The sequence below is a fragment of the Myodes glareolus genome, chromosome 1 (genome assembly GCF_982192425.1).
Source record: "Myodes glareolus chromosome 1, mMyoGla1.1, whole genome shotgun sequence".
Classification (NCBI taxonomy): domain Eukaryota; kingdom Metazoa; phylum Chordata; class Mammalia; order Rodentia; family Cricetidae; genus Myodes; species Myodes glareolus.
Genome location: NC_142026.1, coordinates 63184348 through 63206424, shown reverse-complemented (window position 1 = coordinate 63206424; position 22077 = coordinate 63184348). Strand labels below are relative to the sequence as shown.

The following is a 22077-nucleotide window of genomic DNA, read 5'->3' as shown; positions in this document are numbered from 1 at the left end:
CCAGACCATAAATTATTCCTCTGAACCACCATGAATGTGTGGGAATAAAGACTCAACTCACACGGCTTTATGGTGGGGGAGGAGATTCTCAGAGATTCCTCATGAAATCCATGGTTCACATCCTGAAAAATTCCTCCTCCTTTATTCTCCAAACAGCCTTTATACCAAAATGTAAGATTCAAGAAATTTGAGACAGCTAGATCATTGTTCTTCTTAATTTGAGCTATGATCTGCAGCATTCCCTTAGTGGGAGCTCATAGGCAACAACTGTGAATTACTTCCTTTTTTATTTACCAAAACTCTGTATAATCTAACATTTTATCAATTAGACAGCACAGTTATGAAGGAATCAACTTCTTGATAATCCATAGATTAAATTACCCAGTAGATCAGGTTGTTTTCGTGAGAGAAACACACTATATTACAGGAAGTGGGGTCTCCCAACATCTACTCACACCAGGGAAAGCCAGATACCAGGGAAAGATTTTAACAGCAAACATGTAAAAGCAAAGTGGAATCAAAAGATATTGCAGAGTCTGTGTTCTCATAGTCTTGCATGAAACAAGATTAGCTCATCAGAGAGATTTCTTCCTGGTGATCTGACACTTTGAACTTCAGTTTCCACCTGCTCCTCATTTGACATGACCTCTGGCATTCATTTGATTGTTTCATTGAGCACCAGATGTCTCTATGTGGAAACTGTGTTTCCTAAGTGCAGTAGGGACCAGACTCAACATGAGATGTGGCCTCCAGAAGTCTCTCAGTTCACACAAGAAAGACACTGAGTGATTTCTTCTGTGTCATTTTCAGGGCAGAAGAACACACCTGAGAGTTTTGCAGAAGCTGCAGTAAGGGTGAAGGATATGAGCAGTGACCTATGGCCTGGCTGGCAGCAATTCCCACAGAGGAAGAAAGATGAGGCCATTCTCAACAGGAGTGGGGACACCTGGTCACCTCAGCCCAGTCAGCGTGCCAAGAAGCAGATCTGGTATGTTGGAGCTACGTTGGTCAAGCCACTCTCCTTGGGCCTGAGATCAATGTCCTTAGGAGCCACGGGACTGGACACAGAGAAGTTCTGGAGGATGGTGGTGAAGAAAAGGAACAATTCGTTGCGGGCAATGCCTTCACCAAGACAAATGCGCTTTCCTGTGGGCACAGAGAATGAGCCATGTGAGCCCCAGGGCAGTAGGCAATCTTCAGACAGTCCCCTCCCTAAATCCAGACAACTCTCCCATTGCAATGGAGAAGGATGAGTTTGATCATTAACCTGCTATTCAAGTGAGAACAGTAAGAGTTTACCTAAACCGTAAACAATTGGTATAAGGGCCAGTGAGACTCCTTAGCATGGAAGGCAGCGTGTCATCGATCCTGACGACAAGTGTTCACCCCATGGTCCCACATGTTGCAAGAAGAGAACAAATTCCCACAGTCTGTCCTCTGTCATAAACGTAAACACCCTCCATATGCACATGTATATGTATGGGACATATATGTAATAATTCAGTCATAAAATGCAAGCCAAATTGTTGGTTGATGTCGCATGGTAATTTCTGACAGATTTCTAGGTTTTGTTTATTATCAGAGTCCCTTGTTTCAAAATTGTAAGAACACAATAGAGTAGGAACAAATATGTATGTTTAAACATAAATAATGTAAAATCTTTAATGTTTCCTCCTTTCTCATGTGTGAAGACTGGTCCCCAACTTCTCGGTTGTCTTGAGGGTGAAGGTGCTGTTTACAAAGATTCTTAGATTGACAACTGGATGATATTAAGGGTCCTATATGAGCCAGGCATGGAGACACATGCCTGCAAGTGCAGCACTTGGGAGATCATGGCAGGAAGATAATGGAATACATTGCAAGAGTTCTCTGTCTGTCTCCAGTCTCTGTCTTCTCTGTCTCTCATCCCCACCACATCTCTGTCTCTCTGTCTCTCTGTCTCGCTCTCTGTCTCTGTCTCTGTCTCTCTGCCCCCATTTCTTCTTCAGCTTGAGATTAATGACCATCAACAATGAGGAAGGAAATTCTTACTAGTCAGGACTACTGAGAATAATTTGACTTTGTAGACTCCCTAAAAGGAACCACAGGTTTCTTTTCATGGTCACACACAGCAGAAATTACATATCGAGATTCAAATACAATTGTTCATACAATGTAGAATGGGCAGAAGCATTTAATGCGGGCTCCATGGCACCCACCGCGATCACAGGGGTATAATTAATCCTTGTTGGTTTTTCTCCTTGGGCATGAAGCAGCACAGAGCAAGGGAGCCTGAAATTCCAGGCAGAAGCTCCACCACCTGTCTGTACCTCAGTAATTCTTATTCTGCAGCTGACTGCCTCAGGCCTCCAGGTGGAGGAGGGATTCCCAGAAACCCCTGAGCCCTCCAACTGTTGGGAAGTCACTCCTGTGTAGGAGTATTTAGGGAAAGCACCCTACCCGCTTTGGCCCCACCTTTCCAGAATTTAGGCGGCATGAGCTTAGAAATTCATGGAGAGCTCTCTGAGATGGTTTTCCTAGTACTGGTTTTGTGAACCAGATTTTTCCATAGCAGCTTTTAGTGACGTATCTCACTATCAACACAAAGTTTCCATACTTATGCAGGTCTTTTGGGACACCATTTATGTCTCTTTGGCTTTAACACGTTTGTCTTTCTCTCTGTCTCTGTCTCTGTTTCTCTCTCTCTCTCTTTTTGTCTTTCTCTCTCTCTCTGTCTGTCTGTCTCTCTTTACTTTTTTCTATCTGCAAATGGCAACCTACCTGAACCTGTGTCTGTATGTATCTCTACTATTTGTCTTTTGACGTCTTCCATCCATTTGTGTCTTTATAAACTCCCTAGATTGCATCCTATCCCCTCCCGTTTTTCTGTCCAAGGACACCTTGTCACGTCTTCCTTCTGTGTCTCCTCTCCTGCTTCTTGGTCTCTTTCTAGTTGTGCCTTTCTCCCCGTCCCGTCTCGCTCCCCTTCCTGTCTTCCTGACTTACATCTTCACATGTGGTTCTTCACCAATCTTCTTTTATCTCATGTCCACACTCTGATTTCTACCACACATCTCGTCCTATTGTAGATTCCTTGCGTCTCCGTGGGTCTCTCTTTATTGGAATCTGTCTCAATCGCCATACCTCTCTATCGTTGATTTGTCTCAGTTTATTTTTCACATCCCTGCCTTTCTACACTTGGGACAATCATGTGAACAATTCAGGAGCAGGGCTGAGCCCAGGGACACTGAAGTCACTTGTTATTCAGGACTAGAAATTTCCTAGAGGAGACATGGCTCAGCAGGAGAACACTTGCCTTAAATCTCTCTGATAGGGGATGAGGACAAAATGGTCAGCAGGAGAACATCTCTAGAATGCACCACAGGGAGGCTGGAGATGTGTGCTCATTGGAAGAGAACTTGCTTACCACAGTAACATACACAGCCCTGGGCTCCATCCTTGGCATGAGGGTGGTGGTGGGCTACTAAAAGCAAACCAATTGTTTCTAGACCCTTTCTTTCTCCAAAAGATAAGAAACCAGAACACAAAGTTTCTATGTTTACATTTATAGAGTCCATTCAACTGAATTAAATTTGGCCAGAGGCAGCTTCTGTATGTAACAAACTGACCAAATGCAGGCAACTGAACAACACACTAACTTGATATTATATTCTTCCAGTGAAGAACAAAAGTCAGTCACTCACAGCAGTTGACCTGAGGCTGCCAACTACCTCAGCATGGCAAGTAAAGCAAAAGCAGAGCTGGCACCTATCAAACTGTGTGTCCATGCCCAGATCCCTCTGGTCTACAGACACTGATGGGTGGGGTAACTCTGATCCTTCTCTGTTTCAGGAGATTATCCATCCGGTATGGGTTCTTGGAAAAAATAAATACTAGTAATTTTGATCTCTCTTACAGTTTAACAAGTCGATGAGTGTTTAATAGATACAAATGTGTCAGGACATGCCTCGTCTCCCCAGTACTCACAGATAAACCCCTCCCTAGCCCTAAGACCTTACAAGCTCATGGCAGTTCATAGATGATGTTATTTGTTCTTGTTGTTGTTCCCTAAGAAAAACAATTTGCACTCTCTCTGCTAACCCACAGGCCACTCCTGCCCTGGATCCAGGTAGAAGGACTGGAGATCTTCACCTCTCCCTCTGTTCCCCAAGACCCAAACACCAGACCTCACCCCACCTCTGCAACAGAACCCTTGCTGAAGCCTTCCCTACCGGCACTCCTCATCTCTTTGAATTTCCCTTATCTTTCCCAGGAGGCACCCCCTACTGACCCAAAGGCCACTCTGTCTAGGGAAGCAGGTAGGCTGACAGAGATACCTCTCCCTCTGATTCCCCAGATCCACCCCAACTGCCCCCATCTCACCTCCAGCTCTGTAGCAGAATGCCTGTTGTGTTCTCCCTTGCCTCCCTGACCCCATCCCCAATGTATCTCTAGGATCTTTTCTTCCAATCTTCCTTCCCCCAGCTCATCCCATTATCCCAGCTTCCTACACCAGCAGGCACTCCCTGGGAACACACCATCTAGGCAGAACGGGGAAAGAGATCCACAGAAAATTTCATATGAGGCAACACACAGTCATCATGCTCACCTAAAACTCAGAAACCAAGAAACCAAACACCCACCCAACAAAGACAAACCCAGATATTGGCACCGAGACCTGTAATCACCCCCAAACCAGATTCCTGGGTGCCAGCACAAAAACACAATCTGTAACAGCCAGGACAATATGAATCCATGAGAGCCCAGCCCACCTAGCACAGTTGACCCTTGGCATCCGACATAGCTTCAGCCCAAGGAAAGACTTTAACACTGCCTTTCTGAAGGTGGTAGAGGTCCTTAAAGAGGAAATTAATAAATCCCTTAAAGAAATCCAGGAAAACACAAACAGTGTTTAAGACCTGAAAATGGAAATAGACACAAGAAAGAAAACCCAAATCGGGGAATTGTAGGAAAGAAAAATTTATGAGTTAGAAGAGGAACTATACAGGCTGCTTCATCAGCAAGGTGGAAGAATGATTCTCAGGCTTTGAAGATATGATAGAAGTAATGGATATATCAGTCAGAGAAAATGTGACATTTGAAAAGCTAATGACATAAAATAATCCTAGAAATCTAGAATACTGTGAAAAGACCACAACAAAACTAGAAGAAGGAAAAGAACCCCAGCTCAAAGGCCAGAATATATTTTCAGAAAAATCACAAAGAAAATTTTCCTAACCTGAAGGAGATGTCTATAAAGGTACAAGAATCTTATGGAACACCAAATAGAGTGGACCAGAAAAGGAAGACCTATTAACACATTAATGTACAGAATAGGAAAAGATTTTTAAAAGTTTCAAAGCAAAAAGACCAAGCAACATATAAAGGCAAACCTATTAGAATTATACCTGGCTTCTAAATGGAGACATTAAAAGCCAGAAGGGCCCAGATAGAAGTGCTGCAGATTAAAAAAAAAAGGAAGCAGATATCAGTCCAGACTACAATAAACAGCAAAACATTTGATCACCATAGATATAAAAGATTTGAACAATATTTATCTAAAAATTTAACCCTAAAGAAAGTGACCAAAGAAAAGCTCCAATCTGAAAATATTGCCTCCATTTAAAAAAAGCACAGGGAATAAAAAAATCCAAATCACCAAAATCAAAAGTATAAAAACACAAACACCACCACTGCCACCACCACTACCACCAACAATAGCAAAAATGAAATAACAGGAATAAACAATCATAGGCCATTGATATCTCTCAGTATCAATGGTGTCAATTTCTCAATTGAAATAAAAAGCACTAACAGAATGGATGCAAAAAGTGGATCCATCCTTCTGCTGAATCCAACAAAAGCACCTTAACATCAAGGACATTACCTCAGGGTAAGGGGATAAAAAAAGATATTCCAAGCAAATGGAATCACCTGAGAAGCAGAGTGCTATAGATATTTTAATATCTAACAAATTAGAGTTAAATCTAATCAGAAGACACAGGGAAGCACACTACCTACTCATCAGAGGAAAAATCCACCAAGAGAACATTTAAATTCTTAACATCTATGCCCCAAACACAAGAACACCCAAGTTTGCAAAAGAAAACTACTATAGTTTAATCAGATATTGACCCTCACACACTGACAGTGGGGGACTCCAACACTCAAAACTCATCAATAGACATGTCATCCAGACAAAATCTGAACAGAGAAATGCTGGAGCTAACTGATGTTATAAAGGTACAGACCATTGGGAAGTGTGAGGACCACTGCTCTAGAACAAACAGAGCTCACACCTAAAAGCAGCAGATGGCCAGAAACAGTAAAACTCTGGATTGAAATCGATAAAATAGAAGCAAAAAGGGCAATACAAATAAACAAAGAAGCAAAGAGAATTAATTTTTCTTAATTAATTTCTTAATTAATTTTTCTTAATTAATTAGAGAAAATTCATACGGTTTTGAACCCTTATCTAAATAAAAAGGTAGACAGAGACTGTCCAAATTAATAAAATCAGAAGCAAAAGGTGAGACAGAAAAGACACCAAGAAAATCAGAGAATATAAAGGACATACTTAAAAAGCTTGTGTTCCACCAAATTGGAAAATCTAAATGAAATGGGTATTTTCTTGATAGGTACTACTTACCAAAGAGTAATCAAGATCAAATAAGGAATTTAAACAGAACTATAATCCCTAAAGAAATAGAAACAGTCACTGAAATTCTCCCAATGTTCAACCTCCCAACATCTGGAAAAAAAGAAAGGAAAAAGAAAAGAAAGCCTAGGGACAGAGAGTTTCAACACTGAATTCTATCAGACTTTCAAAGAGGAGTTTATGTCAATACTCCTCAAATTATTCCACAAAATAGAAACAGAAGCAATGTTGTCCATTTCGTTTTATGAGGCCAGAGTTACCCTGATATCCAAACCACAAAGAAAGAGAATCACAGACCAACTTTCCTTATAAAGGCAACAATACTCAATAAAATAATTGCAAACCAAATCCAAGAACACATCAAAAAGATCATCCACCATTATCAAATAGGTTTCATTCCAGAGATCTAGGATGGTTCAATATATGAAAATTAATGAATATAAACAAACTGAAAGAAAGCCCATGTGCTCATTTTATTAGATACAGAAAAGACTTTGACAATAACCAATGCCTCTTCATGATAAATGTACTGGAGGGTATAGAGATACAATGATATACCTACACATAACAAAGACAGTTTGCAGCATGCCTACAGCCCACATCAAATTAAATAGAGAGGAACTCAAAGCAATTCCACTAAAATTCAGGACAAGACAATGTTGTCTAAAATCTTCACATCTATTCAATAGAATACTTGAAGTCTAAAGAAATAGCACAACTGAAGGAAACCAAGGGCATACAAATTGAAAAGGAAGAAGTGAGAGTAAACTTATTATCACATGGTGTATATGATTGTGTGTGTGTGTGTGTGTGTGTGTGTGTGTGTGTGTGCGCGCGCACGCACGCGTGTGTCAAAAATTTGCACTAGGTAATTCCTACAGCTGATAAACACTTTCAGTAAAATAGCTGGACACAAATCTAACTCACAAAGACCAGTAGCCCTGCTACATACAAATGAAAAACGCACTGAGAAAGAACTCATGGAAACAACACCTTTCACAACAGCTTCACATAATATAAATATCCTGGGGGTAACTCTAAAAGTAAGTGAAAGGCTTGTGCAATTAAACGTTCAAGTATTTGAAGAAAGAATTGGAGAAGACATGAGAAGATGGAAAGATTTCCTATGCTGATAAATCAGTAGGATTAGCATAGAGAAAGCAACCATCCTTCCAAAAGTAGCCAGAAATACACACTGGGGAAAAAAAGGACAGCATCTTCAAAAAATGGTGCTGGTCAAATTGGATGACTCCATGTAGGAGAATGCAAATAGGTTCATATTTATCATACTGCACACAACTCAACTTCAGATGGATTAAAGACTTTAACACTTAAAACCAGATACACTGAGCACAATAGAGAAAAAGTGGGGAATAGATTTGAAGTCATTAACACACGTGATGACTTCCTGAACAGAACAAGAATAGCACAGACACTAAGATCAATAATTAAAACTGGGAACTCATGAAACTAAAAAGCTTTTGCAAGGTGAAGTTCACCATCACTTGGATAAAAAGTGGCAGCTACAAAATGGGAAACATTATTACCAACTCTACATCAAGTAAAGGACTAATATCCAAACTATACAATGAACTCAGGAAATTAAATGTAAAAAAGAGATAATTCAATGTAAAAATGGTATACAGATCTCAACAGAGAATTCTCCGTAGATAGAGCAAACTCATATGGCTGAGAAACAGTTAAAGAACTGTTCAACGGCTTTAGTCATCTGGGAAATGTAAATCATAATGACTTGGAGATTCCATCTTACACCTTCAGAATGACTAGGATCAACAACACAAGTGACAGCACATGCTGGAGAGGAGTTGGAATAAAGGGAACACTCCTCAATTGCAGGTGGGTGTGCAAACTCATACAGCCACTATGGAAATCAGTGTGTCAGGACCCTAAAAAATTAGGAATTCACCTCTCTCCAGACCCAGCTATACCACTCTTGGGCATATACCCAAAGGATGCTTAATCCTACCACACAGGCACTTGCTCAACCATGCTCAATCCCTCTCTATTCATAGAAGTCAGAATTGGGAATGACTACATGTTCATCAACCGAAGGATGAATAAAATGTGTTACATTTATACAATGGAGTATTATTCGGATGTTTAAAAACAACAACAGCATCATGAAAATTCAGGCAAAGGTATGGAACTAGAAAAGAATTCTGAGTGATTAAGACCCAAAAAGATTAACATGGCATGTATTCACTTATAGGTGAATATTAGTCATTAAATAAGTGATAACCAAGCTACAATCCATAGACCCAGAAAGGTTAGATAGAGACAAATGTACTAGGAGGGGAATATCAATCTTCCTGAGAGAGGGAAATAGAATAGAGTTCATGGGTGGAGTAGGGGCATCAGAGGGGACAGGAATGGGAGCTTCAGGAGGGAGGAGAGATGGGCTTGAGGGATAGAGTGTGGGGAGAGACAGTTAGAATTGAGGGGCATTGAGTGATGGTGTGGAAACCTAGTGCAGTAGAAACTTCCTAAACTACAGAAAGGCAATTCGAAAGAAGTCTTCAAATAATGAGGAATACATGGTCCCAACTGGCCATCTCTTCTCACTAAATGAAGCTTCTAATACCAGGAATGGGCAGCATTCAATTGAGTTTCTGGCCAAAGGGATCCCATGGAAGACCCCAAACAACCCAAGGCTGTTTTCAAGACAGTAGGTTGACTCCACTAAATGCCAGCAAGGCCTCATTGCTGAAGACAGTTCCCACACAACTCACTGGACTGGAGACATCTAGCTCGTGCCTATATAGAACCATCACACCTGTGATCTAGCAACTTTGGTACAGGAAATATTCTACAGGCTACAAAATGAGAAATGTATACACCAACCCAGCCACATAATTTTGATGAACCACACTATCCTGCCTGTGTGATATACTAGGGCTCAACAATGGCACAATGCAGTGAATTGTGGGAGTAATTATCCAATGTATGGTTTGAATATGTGGCATTGCTTGAGTGACCAGCCGCCAGGGACTAGGATAAAAAAAAATGCTACTGCTCAAAAAGATAAATAAAAGTAACAAGAAAATGACCCCAGAAGACATTCTGCTACATAGATCAGACCCTTTTTATTCAGTCATCAACAGAGAAGCTTCCCCCTGCAGCAGATGGAAACAAATTCAGAGAGACACAACCAGATGTTTCACATAGAGAGTAACCTTGGAACACAGAGCTCTAAATGGAATGTCTCTGTCATTAGAGATTAGAGAATCCAGAGGAAGAGGAGGCAGAAAGAGGGTAAGAGTCAGAGGGGATGCAGGACACCAAGAGAACAAGGCTCTGAACCAACTGAGCAAAGCTCATATGAACTCAGACTGAAGCAGCAGGAACAGGGGCTGCTCGGGTCTGCACCAGGTCCTCTGAGCACATCTTATAGCTTTGAGTTTAGTGTTTCCGTGGATTCCTGAGTGTGCGAATGAGTGGGTCTCTGGTTCTAGTGCCTTCTCTTTGGCCCTATTCCTTCTGTTTATTTGCACTGTATAGCATGAAACACTGGTTTTTGCTTTATCTTTTATTTTATTTCATCATGTTTGGTTATTATCGCTTAGAAGACTGTTTCTTTTCTAACGAGAGACAGAAAAGGATATAACCTGAGGGTAGGGAAGGTGCAGAGGAACTAGGAGGAGGAGAGGGAAGGGAAAATTGTAATCAGCATATATTGTATGAGGAAAGAATCTACTTTTAATAAAAGGGGAAATTAATAAACAAATGTCTCATAGTACAAGAGAGTACTGATGGATTTAATGCAACTAGAAAATAATGAATGGATTATTTTTCTTGTTGCTCTTTCTAAAGTAGAAGAACCACCTTACGCTCTTTTGAGGAATTTATGTGGACATTGCTGCATTGACTTTAAAGACATCACGAACGTCCTGACCTGGGAATATCTGTGCTCCCTTCCTCTCTATTAATTAATCTCTTGTTTATTGCTGGGAGCAGCAGGAGGAAACTGGTTGTGCCCTTAGCCCATTGTGTTCTCTGTAAACATCCTTTCTTGTCCTCTGTCAGCCATTTAATCACTCATTTAAAAAGGTTCTCCCCTCATAATAAAATAAGAAAAGAATGAATATGCTCAGGTTTAGAGGCTTTTCAATACCTCCCCAAAATCCTCCTGAGTAGGATGCACTTTTAGTTCAACAGACCCCTCCTGGAAAGTAGCCAGGTGGATTGGGTTCCCAGTTGGAATAGACTGCTCCTAGTCCTAACTGTATTCTGGAGGGTGAACCTGCCCTCTAGTGTGTGGGAAAGGAAGCACAGGTCCGTCTCACCTATAGAGAAGGGCATAAAAGCTTCAATTTTCTTCAGAGCCCCATTGGCATCCAGGAAGTGGTCAGGATTGAAGGCATCTGGTTGTTCAAAGTACCGTGGGTCATGGAGAGCTGCACTCAGGATGGGGTACACTTCAATGTTCTAGGAGACATTGTGAGAGGGAATGACTCCCATATGCAGACAGTCAGTCCTTAAAGAACCGCAGAATGCTGGGAAACCACAAACAGGCCAAGGGTGGTGATTGGGAGAGTGGAGGATGACCATGGCATAGAGATGTGGAGTCACAACTGGTCTCACCTTGGGGAGCAGGTACCCTCGGAACGAAGTGTCTTTGGTGACTTTGTGAGGCACTGCAATCGGGGCAATATCTGCAAATCTCTGGATCTCCCGAATGACAGCCTCAGTGTAAGGCATTTTGGTGCGGTCCTCTAGGGTTGGTGGGCGGTGTGAGCCGATCACCTGATCGATCTCCTTTTGGACTTTCTCTGCACAGAAAAGGGAGACAGCAGACAATGATCGCACCATTCACAGAGACAATGAACGGTGACCCTGTTTTCTGTGAGCCAATAGCTTAGGAACAGTGCAGAGCCAGGAGTCTCTGTTGAGAAAGACACACTGCACTTCTTGGACACGCACACCTGTTCTTCTCTCAGGTATCTGTCTCTCCAGGCACGCTTAGAGCTATGTTAGAGGCTCTCTCCAAAGCTCCAACCTTGCTCATAACAGAGAGAAAAGAAAAACCCACAGCAAAGGGCTATTTTCATCTATCAGACTAAGTGAGGCCTGGAGGGAAAGATGGTAAGAATTTTCCCCAATTGTAATGTAATGTTGTAATTTGTGTTCTTCCATAACACACACACACACACACACACACACACACAGAGAGAGAGAGAGAGAGAGAGAGAGAGAGAGAGACAGAGAGAGAGAGAGAGAAAGAAAGAGAGAGAAAGAGAGAGAGAGAGAGAGAGAGAGAGAGAGAGAGAGAGAGAGTTCTTTGCATGAAAGAGTTCTTTGCATGAAATTTATATTAGAAAATACAGGAGGCTGGAGAGAAAATGACTAAGTGGTTAAGAGCACTGGCTGCTCTTGAAGAGGACCCGGGTTCAATTTCCATCGTCATCATTGGCAGATCATACTCCCTTTGAGTCTGGGTCCAGTGGATACAACACCCTCACACAGACATATGTGCAGACAAAACAGCAGTGAACATTAGTTAAAAAAAAGAAAATACAGGCTAACAATCTGAGGCTATATCCTCAGGAATAAAAAGGAAGTAAATTAATCTATGCATAACAAAATACAGAATATGAACACATTGGTGAGTGTATTGACCGATGAAAGGGCTCAGTCAGCAAATGCATTGATTTCCATCCTGACAGCCTGGCTTTGATATCAGAACCCATGTGAATGTACAGGAGAGACCCAATTGCACAAAGTGTTCTCCCACCTCCACACATGAGCCGCAGCAGACATACTCAGAACAGCATTGCATCAATTTCAAATTCTTAGACTGTGAGTGTGTAAGTCAGCCAAGCAATGGATGAGTCAGTTAATAAAGGAAAGATTGCTGGGTGAGTGAAATGAGCAAAGCAAACCTGGATTCCATATTCAACTTCTCACTCACTGTAGTAATCAATTAACAAGTTAAAAAATGGGGCATACACAAATAAATCAATGAATACAGCCAACCAAGGAATGGATTGACACATGAAGGGTGAATTCAAGGCCAGTGGGAAGGAATAAGGAATGAGGAGATTTGTATTTGAATGAACCAAAGAATCAATGACAGAGAGCCTACTCAACTAGCCATGATAAAGAATAAAACTCACAAACTGATTCATCCAAATAAATGAATGAAATATATGTCATTGGGTCAAACAGAGATGAAAGAATCAAGGATTAATAATCTATGAGTATAGATATGATGGTTAGAGGATTACATGTGTGGGTGAACAGGTGTACAGATGAAAATGAATGGAAAAGTGAATATATGGATGGTTAAATTATGGTTGGAACAGGAATAGAATGGGTAAATAGATGAATAGGTGATCTATTCATCACTATCATAAAGATGAGTGAGTATCGGATGGATGCAAAGACAGAAGGAAAAAAAGAGAGAAGCAAGGAAGGAAGGAAGGAAGGGGGAAAAGAAAGTATAGACAGATGAATCAACCTTCAAGTTATAGCAGACAACAATGGAAATGGACCAGCTGAGTGTTCATTCACACACCAGCCACAGCACTGCCTTAGGTTAGATGTAGACCAAAGCCTTCAGAACTCCAGATGTAAGAGCCCCATGTCTCTCTCATCCACACAGACCTCTGCAGAAAAGGTGAAGGTAGAAGATTCCCCACCTGGCCACTTGTGGCTCACCTGCAACATGGGGGTATTTGAGCAGGAGCAGGAAGCCAAAGCGGAGTGTGGTGCTGGTGGTCTCGGTGCCAGCAAAGAAGAGAGACAGCACTGAGATCATAAGGTTCTGATGATGGAACTCCGTGTGTTGGTTGGACTTCTCCTGGTTCCACATGGGAGAAAGAAGGGAGGGTCAGGGGTGCCTGGAGCCTTGCAGGGAGATGCACACACGTCCTGGAAACTGTCCTTCTATCTCACTATCTGGACCACATGGCATTTCTCACTCCTCGACAAGGTCACTTGGTCTCTGTTTGTTTTGTCTTCTCTCTCTACTGTGCTCTCTGGTAATTTAGCACGGTTTATCTCCCAGGCTCTTTTGTCCTCTGTGGTCTTTTCTGCTGTTTGTCCCTTGCCCTGTGTTTCTTTCCCACTCTTATTTCTCCTTATAACATTTTCTCCTCCTTTTTATTTTCATCATTTTCCAGACGCTTCTTCATCTCCTCCACTCCATTTCCTGTCTCTCCTCCCCATTCCCTGTCCCCTTTTCCTCCGCTCACATCCTCAGCCTTCACTCTCAGCCATCCCCTCTCATTCATGCAGGACTTACCTTCTCCATGCGTAGAAGGTAGGTATCAATGAAGTCTCTTGGATTGTTGGGGTCCAAGGTTTCCCGGTGCTTCTCTACACTCTGGCTAATGTAGTCAAGGATTTCCTGCAGGTTTTTGGAGATTTGTCGGTGGGCACCAGGAAAGAACTTCAGTAAACCCGAATAGAGCTCAAACACCTGAAAAATAGAACTGAGGAGGTCACCTGAAACTATTAGGTCTCAGGAAGTGAGCAGTGCTTCTAGGTTCACAGATGTCATGAAGGAAATCACAAACAAATGCATACACACAGACACACACACACTCACCCATATCCACCCCCAAACACCCCTCTCATTCATGCACACCAAAACACACATGCCTTGAACTGTATCTTCAAGTCAGTCTCTAACCTTCATTTTACATCGTCTGTATCTCCTTTTCCTCTCCTCTGCTCTCTCTCTCTCTCTCTCTCTCTCTCTCTCTCTCTCTCTCTCTCAATACCCCTTTCTGTTTTGTCTTAATTGGTTTTAATTTGTGTCGTATTGTATTTTGAAACATTAATGCCTGACAGGCTTGAAATTCAAAATGTAGCCGAGAATCAGCCTGAAGTTCTGATACCCCAGTCTCTAACACCAAAACGCTATAATTTCATGTGATGTAAACCACCAAATCCTGGCGATGAACTTAAGGGATCATGCACGAAATACTGTGTCCTCTGTCCTCTAAGGTAGAGCCGTATCCCCCACGTCATCATTTTCTCATGTCTGGATGGCTCTGTATTTCTGCATTCAAGTCTCTCCACCCTACTTAACATCCCTCTCTCCTTCTATTTTTCCTTGCCTCCATCCATCCAGGTCACAGACTCCTTGCTTTTCTGTGTTGTCTCTTTCTTTCATTCAGACATAAGACACTCTCTTCCTCACTCACAAAGCAGCCTTTTCTTTCCTCTGCCTTGGATCCTCCTCTCTTCCCACCCACTGACCTGGCCTGAGAATGAGCTGGTGAGTGAGATGGTCTGATAGATCAGGTCCATCAGGCGCAGGAACTGGCGGTCTTTGTAGTTAAAGCGCTCTCCAAAGACAATGGAGCAGATGATGTTGGATGTGATGCACTGGAAGATGAAGGTGGGGTCCAGGGGAGCTCCTGGAGGATGAGGATACAGGACAAGAGGCAGGGAATACAGGACTAGGAGTATATTTGGCTTCAGCCCCATGTCTGTAACACTGTCCCCACCACTCACTGCTCAATGAACAGCAACACATTTGCACATATGGTGCACATAAGGGTCTGGGCTCTTCACTCAGAGATGCATGCATCCTTTTATTTAACTTCCCACAGTACTGTAAAGAATATTGGATGCTATTTCTATATACAGAAAGGGATGCACCTCCACCAAGGAAACTGAGCTAATCATGGCTGGAACATGGTTGCAAATAGGATTCTAGGAACAGGACGGAGAGTTCAGGCAGCCTGCACCTGCTCCTTCTCACAAGACGACATCTTGAATCTGAACTGACAGTTAACTCCCACTGGCAGGAATGGTGCACAAAAGGGTTCAGTGATGTCTGTGTGAATTACAAGCCATGTACACTCCATGGCCATCTGCCTGTTTTCTTCTAGTCCTTTTTAACTTCCTCTATCCTTTCTCTGTCTTCCTCCATCCCTTCTCTGACTTCCTCCATCCCTCCTCTGACTTCCTCCATCCCTCCCTTCTCTGACTTCTGAGCTCTGTGCTTTCCCAGAAGCCATCAGCCCCTGCTACCTGTAGCCTTTGTGTGCCAGGTTCAGTCATGAACCTTGGCAGTGGTAGGGCTGTTGTCAGCACAGCAGTATTGGGTTACTCTTTCCCTTCACCCTGAGACTGGTTTGTCTCTGATCCTATGAGAATACTTTCCTGGGGCTCAAGAGCTTCACTCTCAGTCACTTTTCAGCTTGATTCTCAGCTTGTTTCTCTTCCTCTGGGTTCCTCTCTCACTGCCTTCTTTCTCCCATCATTTTTCTCACCATCTGCACCTTGCTTCTCTCCCCCCTCCGCACTGACCTCTCAGCTCTCCAGAGAAAGGTCAATAAGAAATAGCAAATACCCCATGTAAAGAAATAGAGGTACAAGCAACAGTCTTGTCATCAATGTACCCTTGATATAACAAACTTAAAGTACCCTCAGGGTACCTCGATTTTTTTCCAAAATAAAACTCCCATGAACCTCTGTGCTCACTGCTGCTCACCAGCACACTCAAAAGGAAGAAAACCACAGTTTCCTGCTTAGGCCATGTCTGCAGGTCCTCCTGCTCAATTCCCTTCATTGCCTTAAGGTCTGTGTTTGCCTTTGATGAGACCATGGAGGGGTGCAGGGATGGGGGCAATTACAATGATTAGGTCAAAATGGTCTTGAACACTTTGTGCAGTAGAAGAGAGACTTGGAAATCTCATCCTCCTGCCTCCACCTCGAGGGTGCTGGGATTACAAACATGCAGGACCATGCCCACTGTATATGGTGCTGTAAGCTCTCCACAACTCAGCCACAGCCACATCAACGACAGGACCTCATAATGTAGGCAGGGCTGGCCTTGAACTCATGGTTATCTTGCTTCACCTTTTGAGTTCTGAGAGGATGCGTGTCCACCAAAACTACCTAACTGACAAAAATAATTCAATGATTGATTTTCTGAAGAGAATTGACCACCCAAGGCAGTATGTGCTTCTGAGTTATTTTGGAAACAAAATACCACACATTTCTTTCCTGCCCTTTTAATTCTCTTTTCACCTCTGTCCTTATCTCATCCTTCCAATGTCTGTGTGTGTGTGTGTGTGTGTGTGTGTGTGTGTGTGTGTCTGTCTGTCTGTCTGTCTGTCTGTCTGTCTGTCTATTTCTCTGACCTTGTCTTTCTCTTTCTTAGGCTCTGCACTCGGGTCCCTGTGTCACCATCTTCCTTTCTGCCCATTGTCTGGGACTCACCCTGGGATTTCTGCAGCTCCTCCACCAGAAGTCGGGCTTCCTCCTGAATCCGCTCCTCCACACTCCGCTTGCCCATTCCTAAGTCCTTCATGGTGGCCAGAGAGAATCGCCGATGGGTCTTCCAGCGTTCACCATTAGAAAAGATCAAACCTAAGAAAGTAGGGAAGCATGCGTGGTTACAATGGAAGTTGAGAGATCCTGAGTCCTTCCCCACAGCTCGAGCTCCACCGCTCACACACATCTTCCTAGACCACATCTACCACTTCACCCTGCCCCATATCTCACCGTATCCTTGTACAATTGGGTCAAACACAGCAACTGTCCCCCGGCCAGAGAAAGCCTCCGCTTGGTCCACCAGAGCCTCCCTTATGGCCTCTGTCCCATACAACACGACCGCGGGCTTCGGTCCCAGGTGCACTGTGAACACGTCTCCGTATTTTTCTCGAAGCTGCCAAGCATAAGTGTACAAGGGTTGTGGTTAGTCAGTGCAGACGTTGTTGTTACACTGTGAAAATACCTAGACATAGACTGGCAAGTAGGTATCCCTCTGCTGGCTACCCTTTCTCTCCTGAGCACCTAAGAGGTGCTCAGACAGGCAGGATCTGCACTGATTAGTTGGATTTCCTAAACAGTACACCAGTACTGTAGAGCAGGGAGACAGGGCAACATTTGTTTATAATTCTGGCACAAGAGAAGTAGAGATCAGAGAATCTGTAGTCATCCTTGTCTACACATCCAGTTTGAAGCCAGTGTCACCTACATATGACCCTATCTCAAAAATAATGGATACAGATATGGATGCAGATGTGCATTAGTTCCATGCCCATACCCTTCAGTCTGGCCAGCTGAACCATTGCTTCCTGTGGTCCAGCTTCAGCCTGTCCAATGCCTTCTGACAACGTTCATAGAGAACGGCCCTGACTCACCAACTGGGTTACATGGGAAGGAAAGTGATAGTCACCTAGTAGTGGTCCTGAATGTGAGTCTGAATGCAGTATGGACAGTTGGGAAAATGCCTGGCAATGCAATCATCAGGGCATCTACAGGGAATTGGTCCCAGGAATACGGGCAACCCTCCAGTGCTGATAGCCCTTGAGGAGCATGGTGCAATGTTTGCAAACACCCACCCCCAACCTGTCTTCTTGTAACCTTTAGATTACACTGCAGCTAATTGAAATGAAAGGCTATGAAAACGGTCAGTGCCCATTGTTGTTTAGGGGACAATGCTAAGTAAAAGCTCTGCATATGTTTGATGTTGATGTATTTAAGTTTTAGATGGGGTCACATCGTCGAATCTTATACAACAATGAACTAACAAGCCCCAGATCAGATCAGATCAATGGTGTTAGTGAAACTTGCCAACTCAATGCTACACAAAACCAAGTTTTGTTTCCATCTGCTGCATCTAAATGATGTTCAAACAGAGATGCAGTTGATGGTGTGTCAGGATAGTGGGAGGTAGTGATTACAAGGGGCTGGGACAAGGACCAGTCTTGATGTTCAAAATCAGTGGTAAGAAAGTGTTCATCTTTAAAATTCATTGAGGTAGGCTTCTTGAGAGGTGGCCCAGTTCAAAAACATCTTAACTCAAAACTTAAGAGGTGGGACAGGAGAGGTGGCTCAGTGGCTAAGAGCACTGCTGTTGTTGCACAGGCCCTGAGTTTTGTCCCACGTCCCATGTCAGATAGCTAAAAATGCCTGTAATGCCAACTTCGTGGGATTTGATGACCTCTTTGGTTTCTTCAGATATCAGATATGCATAAGGACCATTCACAAACACACTCACACAAACATGAATAGATGATGATGATGATAATGATGATGATGATGATAATAAAGATAGATTGATAGACAAATGGATAACACATGGATATACAGATAATAGATACTTAGATTGATGTAAGTCACTAATGCACAGATTAGTAGCTTTGATGATCCAGCTTTGTGTCTCTACCACTGGCTAATACAATATCATCATTAACACTCAGTCTTTGTAACAGACACACTGATTAAAGCCCACACAACCATCTTACATCAACACAGATCCCTAAAAAAGATCTCAGCATCTTGATACACTAGAGAAGTTCCCAAGAAACATTCCAGAGGGCTTGTCAGCTGCATATGGGTTTGGAGAACGCAGAGCTGACACAGCCTTTAGCAGCTGTATTTGAATCAGGCTCCTGCCTCATCCACAACACACTTGAGAGAGCCAAGCTGCTTGTGTCTGGGATTTACCACAGGAAATCACTACCACTTGGCATCCAGATGCATCTGTCTGGATCAGCTGTTCTTTCTCCTTGCCTGTTCTGGATTCTCTGCTGTTGATTTAGTCCCCAAAATGGTTGTTTTGAGAAGTGTCAGAGCCCTTGGGAGCTAGAACCTAGTGAGAGGCACTGGGTCTTTGTGGCAGATCCATAGAATAGGTTCGTTCTGGCCTCACAGAGAGGACTGGGTTCTCAGAGAGTAGATTATTATCAAAAAGAGTCAGTCCACATGGTTCACCTCTTCTGCATGAACAGGTTTTCCTGTCCTCTACTGTCTTATGACACACAAGAAGGGTTCTCACTAGAGGCTGGAAGAAGAGATTCTTTGATCTTAGACTGTCACACTACACAATTTTGAGTAGGTTAAGCCTTTAATTTATTAAGAACATAGCCTTTGGAATTTTGTGGTAGCAACAAAAAAGAGATAAAGACATGAGGAGACTATTTCTAGCCTGCTTAGTTGAATCACTTCATTTCTTACCATCTTTGGCTCCTAACAAGCCACTTCATCCATGTAACCTGAAGATTCAGTGCCGGCCTTTCCCCTGTCACACTATGACTTCATCCTCCTGGCTCCACTTTTTCCCTAGCACCAGATTCTGATAAAGAATGGCTTCTTTACATATCTGTCATTGTTGTAGAAAGTCTGTAATTTGTTCAAGTCCTGAATATTATGTAAGTCTGTCTGAACTCTCAACCAATCTTAAAATTCTTATTGATGTGGGATTCTCTTCTGTATGCTGTGAATACCATTGGTGAATAAAGAAACTATCTTGAGCCCAAGATAAATTATGGCAGAACTAGGCAGGAAAACTAAACTGAATGCTGGCATGAAGAAAGCAGAGTTAGTTAGAAGCCATGGGGCCTCTGGAGAAAGATGCTGGGAACTTTACCTGGGAAGCCACAGCCTCGTGGCAATACACAGAATACTAAAAATGGGTTTAAACTAAGATGGAAGAGTTAGCCATTAAGAAATTAGAGCTAATGGGCTTAGCATTAATTAAATTAATACAGTTTCCATGTGATTATTTCAGGACTGAGCAGCCAGGAACCAACAAGCGGCTTCCTCCTATATCTTTTTGTTTTACTTGTATCCAGTATCACCCAGGTGAGCAGATAACTTGCCTAATTAAATTTTATGAGTTTATTCTACATCTATAAACAGACTCTTATCTCCTGACAGTCATGGAAGTCAGCTCAGCTTCCAGATTGCCACATACATTGGATAGTGGATTTGAAAAGTTCTTTAAGGAGATCTGTAGAGGGTAGGAATTTCCTTTTCAGAACACATTGCCAACCCCTGGGATCCTTGTTTGCAGATGACATGATGACTGTCCCTACAGGGAAAAGATGCAGCATGTTGTGCTATCACGATAGGATATCACCAACCCTCACTGTGAGTCTCTGGACAGTTAATGATGCTGGGGGAAGTGCCAATTCAGTGATGTAGCTGTTCATATGTTGCTCAACTTCCAATCAATTGCCCCCACATCCATACTCATTCAGGCAACCATAGTTACTTCCAAGTAGGAAGGGCCTTCAGATATAGAGAAGAGGAGAGGAAAAAGAGAAATGTAGGCCTTATATTTTCAAATAATGAAAATTAATCCCAGCACTCAGAAGGCAGAGGTAGGTGGACCTTGATGAGTTTGAGTCTTTCTACAGAGTAAGTTCCAGGACGGCAAGGACTGTTTCACAGAGAAACCCTGTCTCCACAAAAAGAAAAAGAAAATAACAAAAACAAAACAATCCAACCAAATAAACAAACAACCAAAAAGTAAAATATAAATATGATGTAACTTGACCTTTCCAACAGGTAGGAAACACATTTTTAAAATACTTGTGGCCAGGTAGATCACACATCTTTAAATACAACATGTGAGATATGAACTCAGAAGAATCATTAGCCTGATAAAAGAGGATGATCTTGTCTCAAAAAGTAAAAAAAAAGAAACAAAAAAAAAAAACAAATGAATACACCATTGGTCCAGGTGGGTGTTATATTAAAAACCAAGGGGTAGCAGGGGTTGAGATTGATGTCTCTAAAGCAGATCTCCAAATGGGAAGTGGAGCCAAAGATGCTAAGTGATTATTAGTAAACAAGTAGAAATTGAATAGGAAATCTTGCTTGTGAAGACTGGTAAAGATGCTGCCAGGGTTGGCTCCTTGGATGACCCTCGTGTTTACAACTGATAAGCACTCCCTACCTATTCCACCTCCTGACCTGCCTCTCCTCCCCTTTGTTCCTGAACACAGCAGGCTAATCACTTGTGTTGGCAGAAGAACGCTTATCTGTGGATGACTATGACATTTTTCTTTCTCTTTTGAAACAAAGAAACATCAAATAGGAAAACTGTAAGCCCTTGGTGCATGCCATGACACCCCAACACCTTTCACACTCCAAGCACAGTGTCTCACACTGTCCAACAACAAGGACACACCTGTCAACCTGAGCACCATCTACCACCAACCAGCACCTCACCATTCACTCAGCAACCTTCCCACCTGAACCTACTGCATGGAAGGAGTTCCTTCTTCACCCCAAATGAGTGATCTTCATGAGCAAACATGGGGCTAATCCCATACGGCACAGGCTATGGGCATGTCTTACCTGAATAAAAGAGTTGAGGAGGCCTCTTCTGTCCATCTGAAGGAGGTTTCCCAAGAGGGGTAGGGGATGGGGTCCTGGAGGAAGTTGGCCACGAGCTTTTGGGTAGCCCCTGACCATGAATACTAAGAACCCCACAAAGAGAGTGAGGAGGAGCAGGACACTGGGCTCCATGGTCCTGGTCTGAGCACCAGGCACTTCACTGCACACTCCAGCAGGACTTTTATGCTGAACCTGGATCTCCACCCAGTTGAGCAACTTCAGTTGTTCCCACCTCCTGTCTCCTCACTGTCCAGGAGTATCAATACCATACTTCCTGATTGGGCTGTCGGTGACCTGTTCACTCCCTGTTTTCTTACCTCCACCCT

The 22077-nt window shown here is 42.8% G+C and overlaps 1 protein-coding gene across 2 annotated transcripts; it reads right to left on the bottom strand.

Moving 5' to 3' along the window:
• Positions 1 to 268: 268 nt before the first annotated feature.
• On the bottom strand, positions 269 to 21935 carry LOC146895996 (cytochrome P450 2B2-like). Of its 2 annotated transcripts, XM_087908207.1 has the most exons (9): positions 21713 to 21932; positions 17123 to 17285; positions 16838 to 16987; positions 14864 to 15024; positions 13902 to 14078; positions 13316 to 13457; positions 11240 to 11427; positions 10942 to 11083; positions 269 to 1146 (listed from the first exon to the last, which is right to left on the bottom strand). In XM_087908207.1, exons 1-9 carry the CDS (start codon positions 21881 to 21883, stop codon positions 965 to 967), a joined length of 1476 nt encoding a protein of 491 aa, XP_087764333.1. In that variant the 5' UTR covers positions 21884 to 21932; the 3' UTR covers positions 269 to 964. The 2 variants fall into 2 exon arrangements, with proteins under 2 accessions (XP_087764333.1, XP_087764334.1); XM_087908208.1 differs by lacking the exon at positions 10942 to 11083 and having other exon boundaries at positions 21713 to 21935.
• Positions 21936 to 22077: the final 142 nt, after the last annotated feature.

Excerpts from the sequence above, each read along its gene's own strand:
- LOC146895996 (XM_087908207.1), bottom strand. The coding sequence starts at position 21,883 with ATGGAGCCCAGTGTCCTGCTCCTCCTCACTCTCTTTGTGGGGTTCTTA. Across the intron at positions 17,286-21,712 it reads TCCTCAACTCTTTTATTCAG|CTTCGAGAAAAATACGGAGA; the intron begins GTAAGACATGCC and ends TATGCTTGGCAG. Across the intron at positions 11,084-11,239 it reads GAGGGTACCTGCTCCCCAAG|AACATTGAAGTGTACCCCAT; the intron begins GTGAGACCAGTT and ends AATGTCTCCTAG.